Genomic DNA, 18087 nt, shown 5'->3' with positions numbered 1-18087 from the left:
GATGCCATGGTGTAATATGCACATCAGCTACAAGCTAAATGTTAAAAGCAAACAGGAAGCTGTAGCATCCATTCATGAAAAGAGATCGTCTCATATCTCCTGGTCCCACGTAAATCTGCTTCAATTCCAAGCCGCGACAGTTCCACATACGCATCTGCGCTCTGCGTTGACGCTCCTCATTGAATAGTGTTTATTATTAATGTGTAATATCCATTTTAAATTCATGTTGGTTATTTATACCCTGTCACCTGAGGGATCATGGGTCACACATTTAATAAGATTAGGTGCTTTGAAGTGGCGCAATCCCCGCTTAAATTGTGTTAAATCCTCGCTGAAAAATCTGCCGCCCACATATTTTTCTCTCCATCACCTCGCTTGACCTTTCCATTCTCGAAAACAAGGAAATTTAGGAGATTCCCCAGATGGATTAAGTATTGAATGTGGATATAGGTGAAAGTTCTTCCAACAGTTCTTTGGGGCGGTTAACTGTTTCTGCGGATGTGTAGAATGAAACAAGTACATATTTGTATGTCTATTTCTGAAAAAGGGTGTGGTAGGAAAGCTGTTGGGTCGCTCTGAATTAGCAGTGGTATGCACATGCCATTCGTGGGCAGCCTGGATGTCGAGTCTCTTGACTGAACTGTGCTAAATATCATATTTATCACAACAACAAAAAGTTAAGCCACTGTAATATGATGGGGTTTGAATATTTAACCTCTCAGTTATTCTCTGAGACAATATGGAATAACACCGTATTTTCTGGGGTATAGGGCGCACCTAAAAGCCCAACTCAAATAGATGGAAAGCTAGCCAACTAGCTGATAGCTAATAACTAGTTAGCTAGACACCTAGATAGCCATATAGCTAATAGATAGCTTCCTAGATAGCCAGCGAACCAGTTAAGCCACTATAATACGATTGGGTTTCAATATTTAACTTCTCAGTTATTGTCTGTGGCAATATGGTCTATAAGGTACACCTAAAATAGATAGAAAGCTAGTCAACTAGCTGATAGCTAGGTAGCTAGATAGCCATATAGCTAATAGATAGCTACCTAGATAGCTAGCTAGTTAAGCCACTGTAACATGATGGGGTTTGAATATTTAACTTCTGGGGGTGCGCCTTATACACCGGAAAATATGGTAATAATTCTGTCACTTTATGATATTATTGGCTTTGTTTATAACAATAATAATAATAATAATAATAATAATAATAATAATAATAATAAATTTCATTCATAAGCGCCTTTCAAAACTCTCAAGATCACTTTATAGTCACTGGATATTTTTTTTCTGTGGGTGAGCAGCGGCAGCCACACGCGCCAGCGTTCACTCAACCCGGAAGTAACTCAAATAGATAGAAAGCTAGCCAATTAGCTAATAATAGCTAATGGATAGCCGGCTAGATAGATAGCTAGATAGATAGACATATACCTAATATAGCTAGCTACGTAGCTAGCTAACCAGCTATATTGCTGATAGCTATCTCGATAGCTAGTGAGCTAGCTAAATAGCAGGATAGCTAGATAAATAAAAAGAAGTGAAGAGAGGAAATATATTTCATATATATTTTCCTCTACATTGTACTAACTGTTAAATGGCCCCAAAATTTTAGGTCTTTTAGGGTCTTAAAGAACTGTATCATAATCGCCTCGGATACATTCTGAGTCATGGTAGACTTGTTTGATGGAAATGCTACACCACCGCCATACAAAGTGCATTCTTTAGGGAATTATACATCTCAGTATCGAGCTCGGAATTTTTGGTATTACTGCCTTAGGAAGCCATTATAAAGTTCACAAGTTTATAGGTCAGACATGCAAAGGCTTGCTCAGATACCCTATACAGTGTATAATTTAATACCGAGTGATGCTATGCCTGAAACACCTGCTTTTTTTTCTCCGAGCCAAACAAAGAGAAAATATGTGTCACGGTCATCATATTTTATGAGATGTAAAAGCAATACTGCCAATGCATTTTTTTTGTACGTTGGTTCTGGTAGGATATAGGCAGTTCAAAGTGAAAGAATATCTTAAAAGCAGAACACGTATAAAAGTTGCTGGAAAATGGGAGCTTACAATATGGCTTCTTTACACACATAATATAAATATAACAACACGCAAAATATAAATATAACAAACAACAATAATAACAATAGTAATAATAATCAGAATAATCATCGTCATTATCATACATTTTCTGTGTAGCTCTCTGTGTGCCAGGTTCAATTCCAGCTATGGCCTTCCGATGTGGAGTTGACAGGTTCTGCCCAGGTCAGCGTGAGTTTTCTCCGGGTGCTCCGGTTTCCTCCCACATTAAAAAAAAAAAAACATACATGGAATGCTGATTGAACACTCCAATTTGTCTGTAGGTGTGAGAGTGATATCGAATCGTTTGTTTATGTGTGCCCTGCGATTGGCCTGCAACCGTTTCAGGTGTCCTCCGACTCGTGACATGGTCTCCAGCACCCCCGAGCCCCCAGTGAGTATAAAACATATCGGAAAACAGGGGATCGGTGGATGATCCACTTTTCTAGTACAATTTGTATTCCCTTGAACTCTACCAGACGTGAGCTGTGTAAGCATTTTATATTGAAAAGGGACTTACCGACATCTAGCGGCGTTATGGAACGAGGACAGTCTGGTGTCCAAAGGGATAATTTTTACGATGACGTAAATGGAAACAACAGTTGATAGTACATTAGTAGTAATTGTTGATACAACACGCGAATCTCATTTTTACAATACGTCGATCATTTTTTTAGTAGTACAGTATTTACTTTTATTGGCGCTGGCTTTTCTGAGGCAGTAGTGACGAATCTAGGAGTCGATCCGTTTTCTTCATGGGATTCGGCAAGTCATGCTTTGAGCAAGCTCCAGAATGACACCACGAACAGGTCGGGGAGATAGGAATGTAACGAGATGAAGTGCCTTCTAAACGCACTCTGTGAAAGACAAAAACGAACACTTGATGAATGAACTCAACACTGGCGCTGTTTTATGACGTCATAAGATCTCAGTCACTAGCAACTAGCGTGAAACAAAATGACTCAAGCTCCCAAACCTGGCTCTGTCATCGTAGCTGATTGGCACCGATGCAAAGACAGCAAAGAATACTTCGCCAAGTTGCGACACAAGAAGAAGCGCAAGATTTTCGGTAAAAACATTAAAAAAAAACACTTAAATAAAACCATGGTCAAATTTGTCCGGCGAATTATTTGAGTTGTGTATCGACATTTGTGTGTACAGGACTATTGGAGTCTCCGGTGATGCCTCCACATGTCCCCGTGGACACGGTGCACTACAAGATCTTCCTCTCTGGCAAGAGTGGGGTTGGTAAAAGTACCCTTGCAGCACGCCTGGCAGGCTTCAAAGTACCCACCACGCACTACGAAACTACAGGTAGACCCCTCTGTACCTTTAAAGTGAAGTCATGTCCAAAAATATTTTGACATTTACGCAATTTTGCCAATCCATTTTAGTATAACAAAGCACTGGATTTCACATTTCAACAATCAAGATGTGCTTGAAGTGCAGATTTCTATCTTGGTTTTTTTTACATCAAAATCCGGTCAACAGTGTTGGAATTGCAACCTATTTTATGTACAATGTACATTTTAAGTGACCAAAGGAAATGGGACAAGCTCACACTTATAAATATGATCTTTTTTTTTAATACTTGGTTGCAAAATGTTTGCAGTGAATGAGTTGAAAAACGGTCATGTTTGTTTTGTTTTGCATCAAAGGAATTGAGACAACAGTAGTTTATTGGCCAGTCAAGCTGAAAGAAAGTGGCCGAGTGCTCTTCTTTCGTTTCCAACTGTGGGACTGTGGCGAAAATGCATTGCGACGATTTGACCATCTGCTCCCGGTATGCATTATGTACTTAAAGGACAAGCGACACAATTTTTTGTTTTGTCACAATTTTTCAGAAAAACGTTTTGTAGCATCTAAAATACCCAAAACACGAAGGCTGATATTTTTAGTCAAATGAAAAACTCAAATAAAAATGACTTAAAGGACAGCCGACGTCACTTTTTTGTTTTTTAACTGACACCAGAAAAACGTTTTATAGCATCTAAAATACCCAAAACATGCAGTATGATATTTTTAGTCAAATGCAAAACACCAATAAAATGACTTAAAGTGTCCAAAATCTGCAAAAAAAATTGAGCTGCGAATTGGGCATTTTCAGAAAGTCCCGCCCCCCCTTTCGTGACGTCACCCCAAGACGTCTTGCATTGCTTGTGAATCAAAACAATGGCTTCAGATTCGGAGAATATGCTTTCTTGTTACACATCCAGTTATGAATATTATTCAAATAGTCCTGATGAGCAAAGCATACATGTTTGCAATCGATTAAAGAATTTATTTGGGCCATTTTGAGGCAAACGGGCGGGTGGTAATGTCTCACCCAAGAAGAGGCAGAAAAATGGCAACCAGCTCCGGTGAGGAATGAATTAGCTCGTTTCCACAGGCTGATACTATCTTTCCATGGAGTTTGCCTCCCTCTGCTGGCGGCTTTTGGGTGTAAGACATGGTTTAAAAAAACAGTACAGCAAAATACATTGACGTGATGGAAAGACGCTACAATGCGTCTTTTTTACGGTGAGGAGGCGGTCCCTTTCTGACGTCACGTACGGACTCGTCACCAACTCAAAAACAAGACTTCCTGAATGTTCAGCGCGAGTCTTAAAACGTAAAATATAGCTATATGCGGTGGAATCTTATTAAAATACGCCCAGTAGAAGTAATTTGAAGCCATTTTACAAATTATGGACACAACTTGTCCGGAGACGTCGGTTGTCCTTTAAAGTGTCCCAAAACTACCTCAAAAAGTTTGTTTCAAAATGTGCCGCCCCCTTGTTCGTGACGTCACTCCAAGACATCTTGCCTTGCTCGAGAATCAAAACAATAGCTTCAGATTCGGAGAAGATGCTTTCTTGTTACTCATTCAGTTATGAATATGATTCAAACAGTTCTGAAGAGGAAAGCATAAATGTTTGCAATCGATTAAAGAACTTCTTCTGGGTCACTTTGAGGAGTCAGGACGGATGTGTAGCGTCCCAGAAAATGCACAAGATGGCGCCCAAGCTCTGTTGGAAATGGGCTGATTTGTCTGCTGGGAATTTGTGTCAACTAGTATCAAATAGTAGTCTTGGTGCAACACAACGATTCACCATTGTGTTATGTGTTTTCGTTCTAATTTCGCCATCAACACGAAGTTTTCAGACCAAACAAAGTACCCAAAATGCATTGTGCGTTGTTTTCTCGGTCAGGGGCGTTCCAGACGTGAAGTCACGTCAGGCAATTTGAAAACAGAGTCCTTAAAATGTAAAATATAGCTATCTGCCATGGAATCTTTGTAAAATACGCTCAGTAGAAGTCATTTGAAGTGATTTTACAAATTATGGACACAACTTGTTCGGCTGCGTCGGTTGTCCTTTACAATGTACATCAATAACTATTACATCGTAAAGAAAATGAAAAAAAATAGGTCAAACTATCTCACCCGCACAAAGAAAATCCCATGACTGTAAAGTGTCCTTGAGAGTTTTGAAAGGCGCTTCGAAATTACATGTATTATTCTTTTCCTTCCAGTCTTGTAAGGAGAAGGTGGATGCCGTTCTCTTCCTCTTCTCCTTCACCGACAGGACCTCTTTTGATGATCTCGCCAATCAAATTGCAAAATGGAAGGAGTCATCCGGGAGCCCAGTCGTGACTATGGTGGTCGGGACAAAGTATCCTTCATTCATAGTTGTGACGCTCAACACAGCCACATTCCATCCATCACACATCGGTGTGCACTCTTACATATTGTTTTTTAAAAAAAAACATAACATTTTCCTTAACGTTTTGCTCCGATTTGACCTGTTCATGCATTGCGATGTCTCAGAGAAGGATGTGGGTGTCTTCCAGGAGACATGGTGTTTACCAGTGTTCCGCATGGGCTGCGGTGAAGACGATGACAGTCTGGATGTTACCGCGCCCCTCTTCAATAGTTTGGCAGAAAGTTTGTGGCATCAGGATTGCATCATAGCTGGACAGCAAGTCTAAGACAAGGCATACTTTGGAAAAGGAGAACTGTTACTTTCTTCTTACGAGCCGATTGCCACCAAACAATCACCGTTAGTAAACGAGTGTGTCTTATCCTTATCCATAACGAATATTATGGTGTGCTCAAGTATCTGTCGTCACAAAACGAATTACCATTTTTTTTCCGGTGTATAAGGCACACCCAAAAACCTTAATTTTCATCAAATCTGAATCAGAAAGCCTTTAATACACCCACAAGATTACCCTGTGACCTTATACGCAGGTGCACCTTATATGTGAAGTACTAATATTGAGCCACAACAGGTCTCGCAACTACTGTCAGCAGCCAGCGACTCCATTTACACTTTTAGGAAGTAGTGTGTAATCTAAGTCTCTACCGTAGCACCTTATAATGTGGCGTGCCTTATATTTGGAAACATTTTATATATGTCTATATTATTTTGAAAAACTTGTCATTCATTGACTGTGCGCCTTATGGAAAGGGTTTGAAAATACACCATTCATTGGGGGTGCGCCTGATACTCAAGTGGGTCTAATACACCGGAAAATATGGTAATCTCAAAGAATTGTTGATGTTCATTTTGTGATGTTTTTTATAGACACCTTAATTCTACTTTTATGACTCTCTTCACTTTTATCAAGTGAATAAAACCTTAAAGGACAACTAACACCATTTTTTTGTTTAACAAACTGACATCAGAAAAACATTTTGTAGCATCTAAAATACCCAAAACACACAGGCTGATATTTTTAGTCAAATGCAAAACACCAATGAAAATGACTTAAAGTCTCCCAAAACAACTTCAAAATGTTCTGAGAAAGTTTCAGTTTCAGAAGGTCCCGCCCCCTTGTTCGTGACATCACACCAAGACATCTTGCCTTGCTCGATCGAGAATCAAAACAATGGCTTCAGATTCGGAGAAGATGCTTTCTTGTTACTCATCCAGTTATGAATATGATTCAAATAGTTCTGAAGAGGAAAGCATAAATGTTTGCAATCGATTAAAGAACTTCTTCTGGGTCACTTTGAGGAGTCAGGACGGATCGATGTGTAGCATCCCAGAAAATGCAGAAGATGGCACCCAAGCTCTGTTGGAAATGGGCCGATTTGTTGGGAATTTGTCAGCGAATATCAAATAGTTGTCTTGGTGCAACACGATTCACCATCGCGTTATTGATGTGTTTTCCTTCTAATTTGCCATCAACACGAAGTTTTCAGACCAAACAGTAGCGCAAAATGCATTGTGTGTCACTTTCTCGGTCAGGGGCGTTCCAAATGTGACGTCACGTCAGGCATCGTCATCAACTCGAAAACAAGACTTCCTGAGTATTCAGCGAGAGTCTTAAAACGTAAAATATAGATACTGTATATGTGGTGGAATCTTTGTAAACATGCTCAGTAGAAGTCATTTGAAGTTATTTTACAAATTATGGACACAACTTGTCCGGAGGCGTCGGTTGTCCTTTAAGAAGAAACAGTCACAAAAGTTCCACGCTACCTATAGAGAGCAAAACCAACTACTAAATATTTTATCTGGGCCTTTCTGAAAATGTGCAATACAACGGTGGACTAATTTACATAATTGATAACCTCGCATACACCACTTTCACCATTAAACTGAAATTCTTCACACAATATGAGATACCATTTTTTATTAGCAGTCAATCTGAATAAACATTAAAATCATTTAAAACCACCAAAAATATGTGCCAATGTGACCACAAAAAGACCCCAACACATTGATTAGCTATAGATGTGCTTAGATATAAAGGCACGGGGGATTGCCTTTTTCAGGTGAATTTCAATTGTAATTTAGTGTGTTAGTTTGCCGCCACCAAAGTGCACAAAGGATGTGAATATTAAAAATAATAATACATCAGTCACTGCTCTTGAGCACCGTCAGCCACTGCTCCTTGTCTGACCTGTAGCCAAAAGCAAACAGTTTCATATGAACAGCTCCGAACAAGGCAAGTACAGTAATCGCAGATGACCCAGTATGATTTTGCACTTACGTTTCAAATTCTATTGTTGAGTGACTATTCTGCCTTTTGTCACAAATAGTGTTTTTACACATAACTCTTATGTAAAGTTTAACCATGAAATATGGTGGTCAACGAGCCATACATTACTTTGTTTAGGTTTTGCTTTTTCTTGCGATGGGTGCCGATAAGGCGCTGGTCGGACGTCTGGCAATGTTTGTTCCCTTCCACGAGGGGGGCAATATTTCCTTTTTATTCACGTTAGTGCTTTGTTACAGCTACAGCTGTTGTTAAAGCGCTATATAGACCAATATTGCATTGTATTTTGGACAGCCGCACTCATACAACTCCATACCCATATAATTTAGGAATTATCTGATGACAGAATAAGGTTTCATATGCTGCATTGAATGTTTATGTCGTCCTAACTCAATATTCTTTAGGTCCTGCAATTTGAGTGAAAATGACAAAAACCCTGGCACTGGTTTTCGTTAAAAGTAAACGTAACACTCGACTTACGACCAGCTCGACTTACGACCTCCAGACCCTATTTTTAAAAATTTAATTCTATGCCTGGCACTGCAACGCGCTAGCAGGCCAGCAACGCATACAACAATTTTGGCCAGCCAGCCAGCATTTCACTCTCGCACAGCAATCGACCGTGTGATGGCACCACAGGAGGATGGGTGGGTTGAGAGTCAATCTTCAACATTTTGAATGGATTTCGACTTAAGACCGTTTGGTCGGAAGTCACCTGTATTAATATCCAATTTTAAGCATTTTTTTTTTAAATGGGCTCAGTCCCTACCCAGGGGATTACAGTACCCACTAAAAGCACCCTACAACCCCCCTTTTGTACCTGCTGTGCGCAACTAGTATCATGGCGGTTGCGTTTCCGGTGCGACTTCGGGAGAGATGCAACAGGAAGGACTCCGGCGGTAGGCCATGAGCTCCAAGGGCTTCCTTTTTCAGAGATGCCACACGAACATACGTGGGGAATTTTGCATGGTCCTCCACCACGAAGCGCTGCTCCCTGATGTGAAAACTGTCATTTAGTCTTTGATCATAGTGGAAAGTTATCAAGTACATTTTAAAGGACAACCGACGTCTCCGGACAAGTTGTGTCCATAATTTGTCAAATGGCTTCTACTGAGCGTATTTTACAAAGATTCTACCGCATGTAGCTACATTTTACGTTTTAAGACTCGCGCTGAATATTCAGGAAGTCTTGTTTTTGAGTTGGTGACGAGTCCGTACGTCACGTCACTAAAAGACCGCCCCTGACCGTAAAAAAAGATGCATTCTAGCGGTCCTTCCATCACGTCAATGTATTTTGCTGTACTTGTTTGGTCTGAGAACCGTGTTGCACCTAAAAGCCACCAGAAGAGGGCGTCCAAACGCCATATGAGAAATTTATCAGCCTGTGGAAACGGAGGTGGCCACAGGAAGTCGCCATTTTGTGCCTCTATTTTTGGGTGAGAGATTTCCCCCCAATGTTGCCTCAAAATGGCACAAATAAATTCTTTAATCGATTGCAAACATGTATGCTTTAATCTTCAGAACTATTTGAATCATATTCATAACTGGATGTGTAACAAGAAAGCATATTCTCCGAATCTGAAGCCATTGTTTTGATTCACTAGCAATGCTAGACGTCTTGGCGTGACTTTCTGAAAATGCCCAATGCGCAGCTCAATTTTTTGTAGATTTTGGACACCAAGTCATTTTTATTGGCGTTTTGCATTTGACTAAAAATATCATACTGCATGTTTTGGGTATCTTAGATGCTATAAAACGTTTTTCTGATGTGAGTTAAAAAACAAAAAAGTGACGTCAGTTGTCCTTTAAGGTAATTCAAAGTCAAGTACTTTTTCGAGGAGAGGATCAACAAATCGTTGAATAGGTGAAGGTAGATATCGGTGAGGGGCATTCTGGGGTTAGAGCCGGTCTCCACAGTCAGAAGGCTCAAGGGACCCTGGTGCACCAAAAAACGTCCGCTTATGACGAGAGGAATTGCCTGAAAAGGTAGAAATTATATTTCTTCAGGTGTATCCAAAGCAATTGTTTAGATCTCAATTTTTAATGGGGGAACTGTGATTTCTAGTATGCTAAGCTTTGACACTGGGCTGCACATTTGTCTTTTTAATTTGGGGAGTTCCTTGTTCAGTACAACGCAACCGATATTGGGTGAGAAAATACTAAATATTGTATGTATCTCACGCTGTTACCTGCTGGCTGCTTTCGTTAATCCAAATCAACCTCTCTCATCTAGAACTGCTTCATGTCACAAAGCGGGTACAGCAAGTGCTGAAGAATGAATGACCGTGTCTTTGTTGTCATGTTATTTGTTATTTAGTTTTGTTTTTTGACTTCAAGATGGCCCCACAAGAGTTTCCAGCAGCTCCTGTATTTCGTTTTTCTACTTCTTTCTTTCCTTCTACTTCTAACTTTGCTGCTGTGTTACGTCCAGGTAGAGTGAACGCTGGCGCGAATGGCTGCCGCTGCTCACCTGCACAAAAAAAAGTTATTATCCCGTGACTGTAAAGTGTCCTTGAGAGTTTTGAAAGGCACTTAGAAATTAAATGTATTATTATAAATGCAGGCATAAAAGATGCCAGCTTATTAATAAAAAAAGCCTATATTGAGTTTATTAAGGCCACTCTGTCAATTGGGCTTTCATGTACAAAAAAAATGCCATTCTTTAATGCAGGTGTCGGGAACCTATGGCTCCCGAGCCATATATGGCTCTTTTGATGATTACATCTGGCTCGCCGATAAAACTAAATCCATATTCTCGCTTTTGCACTGTTCATTTCCTGTTTGGGCGGCAGTTGGCGGAAAGCGCAATTTCGATTGGATGATACTGACCTATGGCTGTTGATGTCGAAGCAGGTAAACGCCCCCTTTTTAAATAAGCCTGACGAGTAAAAAATAAAATCACGAGTATGTACACTTCAGGTTGAATTCGCCTTTGTGGAGAGAAAAAGTTCTGCAGTGATTCTAATTTGCAATGAAACAATACCATGAATGAAACAGTTGAATATCAGTGGCCCTTTGACAAGCCCCATGCTAACGTTAGCATCACTATACCTCTGTGAGAGACTGCAGAAAGCAAGCGTGCAACCGAATGAGCAGTGTGCAGGCTAGCTAGCAGTAGCTTCGCCTATGGACCCGGTAAATTGACTTTCATTCCGATCGTTTGGCTGGATTTTTTTTTTTTACCAATCACGCGGAACGAAAAACTATTCATATTAATGGCAAGTATTAGCACAAAGTTATTTTAAATAATATATTCTGATATTTTGTTGAAATCACGTGCGTGCGCCCATTTATGTGGCATTTCTAAATATTTTACTTTTATGGCTCCCTCTTAGTCAAAAAGGTTCCCGACCCCTGCTTTAATGGAAGAAAACTGTTAAACAGCAAACCAACAACTCAAGTACATATTTTGAATTATATTTTAAGATTAAAATGTTTGTTTAAAAAAAAGAACCATTAAGAGAAGCTGAGGGATAAAAATACCATATACCGAAGGTGCAATTTAAATAAAGTGTATTGTGGTAATATGTATAAAAAAAAGGTAGCATCCATATGCGTCGGGACAAAAATGGATTTTTCCGTTTCCTCAGTCTTACAAAGAAAAATGAAGGCGAACCTTCAGTTTGCCAAAATCCAGCAGCATCTCAAGGGAGACAAGTTCCTCGATGATTTTCATTTTTTTAACCCCCTCGTTGCACTCCATCACGATCTGGCTCAAAAAAAAAAAGGATGAAATGAGCTGTGAATTTATTTTCCTTTAATTGAATGGAATTAAAGAAACAGTACCTCATGTATGGCATCCTTTGCCTTGTGAAGGTATGACACATCATCTGAATCCACTTCAGTCAGTTTCAGGATATTCTAAAGGGGAAAGCCAAAAAGCATTTAGGGGGTGCAATATCTAATTAACTGGCAGACGATGTGCAAAAATGTGTCCACTCCAGTGCCAGGGTTTTTTGTCATTTCCACTCAAATTCCAGGACGCACGGAATATTGACTTTTAGAAACCCGAGACTCTCTTCTTTCATCAGAAACTAATAGTTAATTCCTATATTTTACAGGGCTGGAGTTATGTGCTAGAAATGAGGGCGGCTGTCTAAAATACAGTGATACAGCTGCTTACGAACGCTTTAGCTAACGAACTTTTGGCCTTACGAAGAATAAATTCGCGAGAATATAATCTTGGCATACAAGCTAGTTTTCAGGAAACACACGGAGCGCCACAATGGCTGGCGGACTAGTTTTCGGCAAAAGAACACCAAACCATACGGCCGAACAGCGCCACCGTGCCTGCCGGACTACTTTTCCACACATCCTTTTTCTGAGTGTATATGTGACATATGTGGTTTGCTACCGAGTGGATACTTTTGCTTTTTTGGGACTGAAAAAGACCCCGCCACAGACTAGTGTTCAGCCGAAGAGGACACGAAACCAAATTACGGTCAAGCAGAAAAAGGAGATCAACGAAAAACACGAACTAGGTGTGCGTTTCTGTGAATTAGCGTCACTGTACCAGTATGCTAAGTCGACTATTGCTACGAGTGGCTAAGGGTGTTTCTGTGTTGTCTAAGCAACGGTCTCAGGCAATAGAAGAGGTTGAAAACGTTCTGTTGATTTGGATCAACGAAAAGCAGCTAGCAGGGGACATTTGTGCGAGGATATTATCACCAAGAAATCACGGCAACTTCACTCAGATATCATCAATAGGCAACTACATCAACGACCATCACAAAAGTAAATAAAATGACTTTTTATACAGTACAGTTCATTTAATTACAATACAATAGCACATTTATTATAGGTAAAATAAGGTATATTTTGTGTAGTTTTAAGCCTTATTTAGTAGAAAATTGTTTTATGGGGACCTGGAAACTGATTATTCTCATTTTTAATGGTTTCCCATCTGAAATTAATGTTTGGAAGACACACACTTTCTGGGAACCAATTAAGTTCGTAAGCTGAGGTATCACTCTCTAATGCAATACAAATGGATATTACCTCTAGAATGAGTTTAAGACGAGTGATTCTTTGGAAAGGAAGGACAAGGAAGGACTTGAGACGCTGCCTTTGGCACACTGGGTCGCCCTCGAGCTCCTCGAGACATGACACAAAGTCACGGTTCTGCTGTCTTGAGATGGAAGAGGAGGAATGAGGACTCGTGTCCATGGAATCAGCGGTAAAAGACGGCACACTTACAACAGCTGTTTGATAAGTGCCTCCTGGTACATCATGTTGGTTATGTAGGGCACATAGTGGGTGCGGAAGGCCGGGCAGTGGTCAAGTATAATGCTTCCAAAATGTGATAACAACACACTTTTGCCGAGGCGGCTCACCAGATCCATGAGAAACCTCAAAATAAGCATACATTTTAAAAGATATCGATAAGCAACATCTCACCAATAAGGAAAAAGAGACAATCAAACAGTCTAACTCATTCACTGCCATTCACAAATTTATTCTGGAATTGAAAATATGACGTAGAGCGCCATTCCTAAATTGGTTCAGCTTTGTTTTTGTCTGGGTGCCGATAAAGTGCTCGACATGGCTTCTGGCTATGTTTTTTCCTTCCACAAGGGGCAGAGTTTCCCTTTTTCCATGTTAGTTCCAGCTTCAACTGTTGTTAAAGCGCTATATCAACCAATATGCATGTATTGCATTGTATATTGGACAGTCGCCCTCATATAACTCCAGACCCATATTATTTAGGAATTAACTATTTTTTTCTGATGAAAGAAGATCATCCAAGTTACGCTGCATTGAATTTATGATTTATGTAGTCCTAAAAGTCAATAATCTGTGGGTCTTAAAATTCGAGTGACAATGACAAAAACCCTGGCACTGCTGTGGACACATTTTTTGCACATCTGGCAGTGACTGAGTTAAGTATAAGGTGTAGCATACTTCTCACTCGTGGCTTTGATGTGATGGATGTTGGAAAACAAAGTATGGTGCTCCATCGGGGACAAGGTGTGCTTGAGTGCCTTGGAAGAGCAGAAGTGATCCATAGCGACGCCCAGACTCCTCAAGTAAGAGGCCTCGGAGCTGATCAACTCAAACATTGACTGCGAGAGGAAAAAAAAAACACAAGGGGGTGGTTGAAAGTACAATGGGCTACCCCCTTGCTGGACTGTTGCTTTATTTTCAATAGCACTTATTCTCATGAGGGTCTGGAATCTATGTTAGTTGACTTTTGGAGAGGATATGTAGACAGTGGTCGGACTTCTCTGCTGAAAAATATCTGAATCACAGACTAATGTGAATTATATTTTGTACACGAATTCTTATGAAATAATTCAAAATTGTCTTTTAGCTTCCTTTCATTGCTTTTCCCCTATTGCGCTGCTTCCAGACGCGTTTTCTCGTATTTAAGCATTTAACCAATCACATTTTAGCCATCATTTGTTACCAGGGTCAGAAGACGCCTTCACAATCAGTTCTGTAGGCCTTTGAGCATAAAATAAGTGTCAACGAAACTGTTGCTTTAACCAATCAGATTTCGAGTTGGCAACCCAACGCCTGCAGGCGTTGCAAACGTGAAGAGTTTTCAGAAATTATAATTGGCTAGTCACACAATTGGCTAGTTAGAAGCACACATTCATCGTAAAAATTCGAACAGTTTAATCATAGTATTTCTTAAGTTTCTTCAAGTCGCAATTTACAGTATTTCTTAGTCAACAGCTCTGTCTAGTGGACATGTCGTAAATCACACGACACTCCCAGCTGTGGACAGATTCAGACATAGCAGTACTGAAGTCCTAGGAGTGACATGCATCGCATGTAGACAAACAACCATTCATACACTTCGACAATTTAGAGTAATCAAATCCACCATGAAGAAGAGTATGAATGAAGACTACAAAATTATTATCTCTGTGCCAATCCTGGACTACAGAACTGCGGCAGATGGGCAGACCACCACTTAACCAAATGATATCCGAGAACTCCGTCTAACCTCCTGAAGTTGAATCTGTCGGGCCGTCAGACTGCAGAGCAGACCGGTAGCCTGTACCTCGTCCAGTTCTTGCCACAGTGTGCACGGTGCCACGCGAATCACGCGGCGATCCGGAGAAGTGGGTGAGGTTAACCCAGGTGAGCTCTGTTGAGGAGACTCTTGGTGACTGAGACGGATCTGCAGACACTGCAGGTACTGGGGAGCAATCAGTTCAGAGAGAGAGGTCTTGGTGTTGAGCCTCTGGAGGTCGTCTTTGACCGCCTGTACACAATACTCCTGGTAGAGGGGGCCTACACATAAAAAACAAGTCATTTCAAAGAATATTACCAGTATTCCTCAATGTAACATTTAGATTTTAAAAAAGTGGTACTACGATCAGTTTACAAAAATTCATTGACTATACCAGTAAAACCATAAAATAACATCCATCCACCTACAGTATTTTCAAAACACTTAATCCTCACAGGGATTACGGACGCACTGGAACCTAACACAGGTTCACAATTTAGTAAAGGCTTCTTGTTACGGTATGTAGCTGTGCAAAATATAACTACACTTACATTTGTGAATGTACTTTGATTGCAAGGACACCATGGACTGTTGTTGCTGCTGGTCCTCCGGCTGCTCTTCCTCCTGCTCCTGCACCTCATCCCCCTGCACAGGCCTGAAGGCACAACTGGTTTAAATGACATCCCAAATAGGTCTAACTAGTTTTTCACAACACCTTACTCTTCTTCTGTTGTATCCGGATCCTCTGGAGGAAACAAAGGAGATGCATTTTCTTCATCTCCTGGGGTCCAAAATAACTTGGGCATGGAAAGCATTTTCCCAAAATTCCACATTCCCATTGCGGCAACTGACCTCATGGCTGTTGATATGTCTAATAAAGGAGGACTAAAAGACAGTTGATTAAGATTAAAAACTTTTTCAGACAAGATGATTTATTAAATTGTTCATGTACATATCTGACAAATTTATCACATCCCTGTGCTTTACTTCCCAGGCTCGGAGGGAAGACTTCATCAAACGACTTTGTGTGCTTGTCCAATAGTGCAGCCTGTCGCAGTTAGCTTTAGCCATGGTGGCTTGCCTTGAGGCACCTGGCGTGTAGCTAAAGCACAAACTGTGGCTGTTTGTATATTTATTTGTGTGTTGGGTGGGCTGAGGGGATCTTTCTGGACTTGGAATGACAAATGACATTTCTGCATGTGGCACTGACAGCAGACTCGTTGGCATACACATCATACACAACCCCTGGCGACAACGTAGATTGATATTTGAATAAGTACTGCTTGTCGTAACAGTGCACCTGTTTATCTTTAAAATTTGACATGTTTTTTTTTTCCTGAAGGCCTAACTTCCTTATTACGAACACATTAGAATACTAATTAAATAAACTGTCATTTGTCTGCAACTTTATACCTCCCACGTGTATTGCAAGACCAATAGTAAATCGAGCTTTCGTTAGCATAACGAGGAAAAAAAACAAGAAATTTACAAGTGCACAAGAATGGGAAATAAATGATTCGCTTCTTACAAATATCCCAATAATACCATTATGTAGTTTCAGTAAAACGAGTGTGTTGTTTTTTCACTATTATTTGATTTAAAATAACTCGTAAAGTTGAGCTGCGAGAAAGCAGAATCAATTTGTGACAGCAGGGCTCGTGTGTGAAAGACAAACAAACAAAACTTGTCCACAAAATTTTCTCAAGGATTTTGGATGTATGCTCTGCCAAAACGCAATTTTTTTACGGAACAGCGGGGTGGGAATTCTGAACGCTTAAACGAGATCGCGATTGTTATTTTAATATTTTTTTTTTTTTTTGCATTTCACCTGATAGGAGCGGGACAAAGCACGAGGATCTTAGTTCAAGTTTTGCAAGTGAAGGCAAAAAAAAACATATTTAAAAAATTCACCTATTAAGGTCGTACTTGCTATTCTGACTCTGTTCCACCGCGCCACTTAAAGACTCTTCAGGCTGCTCCGTTGTCGTGGTCAAAGTTGGAAGTTGAGACTCGATGTTATTTCCTTCTACCAGCCAAGGGCCTTCAAAGTAGGCAAGCAGTTGAGCGAATGCGTCTTCACCTATGCCGCAGATGGTGTTGCTGCAGCTGGCTTGGTCGGCGCTGTCAGGGTCAGCCATTTTGTTTTCACAACGACCATCGTCCCTCTGATTAAATGGCAAGTCAATCAAATGCCGCACAACACGTGCGGTGAGTTTTCGAAGTTATTCGATCGACCTACATTTGTGATTTTACACGTTTCATGCTTTTTTTTTTAATTCTACAAACGCCTACACAAGGATACAGAGTATACAAATACTAATCCCGGTTTTATTTGTCATTCAAAATCGCATACAAGATTAAAATGAAACAAACAGATTGTAGCCAGACGTCTCGCATAAAGCCATGTGATGACTCATAATTTCATGCCATGTTATCAAACAGAAAAGAAAAAAATGCACAGGAAAAACGTGCACCTGTCTTGATCTGACATGAAATGGTTAACACCCATTTCGGATATCTGTGCACTATTTTTTGGTAGATTTGTAAACTTGTTGAATCTGCTGTATTGTGGCAACTTTTTAAGAGAATTTACTGATACAACAGCAACACTTGGTACACTACCATTCAAAAAAGCAAGAAAAGGCAATTTTGATGAAAAAAATGCTATCAATTAATTGGAGTAATCATTTAAAGCAAGATAAACCCTGGCTTGAGCGTTGTTCAATCAAGATCGGATTGCTTATTAGCCTGAAAGATATGGTGTTTTTCAGTGATTGTTCCTGCTCATCCTTCTCAAAAATGGTCAGTGCTGACAATCAGAATGAGGTACACCCCAACCAATAATCTGGCAAAATTAGAGAATTGTTGATCCCCCTGCAATCAAATTCTGCAAAGAGCTGATTTTCTGATGGCCAGTGGTGGCAAATTTGGAAAGTTGCGTTCTTCTTTTATTTCTATGACCAATCTTTGTTTGTATTCTCCAGCGGTTTGGATGTCCGACGGCACCATGCTGACTCTCACTGACCGGTCTTGAGACTGAAAGTGGAAT

General features: G+C 40.3%; 2 protein-coding genes across 4 annotated transcripts; one reads left to right on the top strand and one right to left on the bottom strand.

Moving 5' to 3' along the window:
• The first annotated feature begins 1876 nt into the window (after positions 1–1876).
• On the top strand, positions 1877–6308 carry cplane2 (ciliogenesis and planar polarity effector 2). Of its 2 annotated transcripts, none has more exons than XM_089010060.1 (5): positions 1877–3158; positions 3251–3403; positions 3748–3872; positions 5603–5742; positions 5898–6308. In XM_089010060.1, exons 1-5 carry the CDS (start codon positions 3047–3049, stop codon positions 5959–5961), a joined length of 594 nt encoding a protein of 197 aa, XP_088866186.1. In that variant the 5' UTR covers positions 1877–3046; the 3' UTR covers positions 5962–6308. The 2 variants fall into 2 exon arrangements, with proteins under 2 accessions (XP_088866186.1, XP_088866185.1); XM_089010059.1 differs by having other exon boundaries at positions 1889–3158; positions 5866–6308.
• Positions 6309–6864: 556 nt separating this feature from the next.
• LOC148890519 (rho guanine nucleotide exchange factor 19) lies at positions 6865–18036 on the bottom strand. Of its 2 annotated transcripts, none has more exons than XM_089010057.1 (12): positions 16950–18036; positions 15759–15923; positions 15590–15693; positions 15030–15319; positions 13979–14139; positions 13274–13426; positions 13076–13205; positions 11864–11938; positions 11694–11786; positions 9907–10055; positions 8898–9071; positions 6865–7981 (listed from the first exon to the last, which is right to left on the bottom strand). In XM_089010057.1, the coding sequence occupies exons 1-12, from the start codon at positions 17174–17176 to the stop codon at positions 7936–7938; spliced, it is 1767 nt and encodes a 588-aa protein (XP_088866183.1). In that variant the 5' UTR covers positions 17177–18036; the 3' UTR covers positions 6865–7935. The 2 variants fall into 2 exon arrangements, with proteins under 2 accessions (XP_088866183.1, XP_088866184.1); XM_089010058.1 differs by having other exon boundaries at positions 16965–18036.
• Positions 18037–18087: the final 51 nt, after the last annotated feature.

This window comes from Hippocampus bargibanti, linkage group LG12 (genome assembly GCF_051943395.1).
Source record: "Hippocampus bargibanti isolate YZ-2025 linkage group LG12, ASM5194339v1, whole genome shotgun sequence".
In the NCBI taxonomy this organism is placed as follows: Eukaryota; Metazoa; Chordata; class Actinopteri; order Syngnathiformes; family Syngnathidae; genus Hippocampus; species Hippocampus bargibanti.
This window is presented reverse-complemented; position numbering and strand designations above follow the sequence as displayed.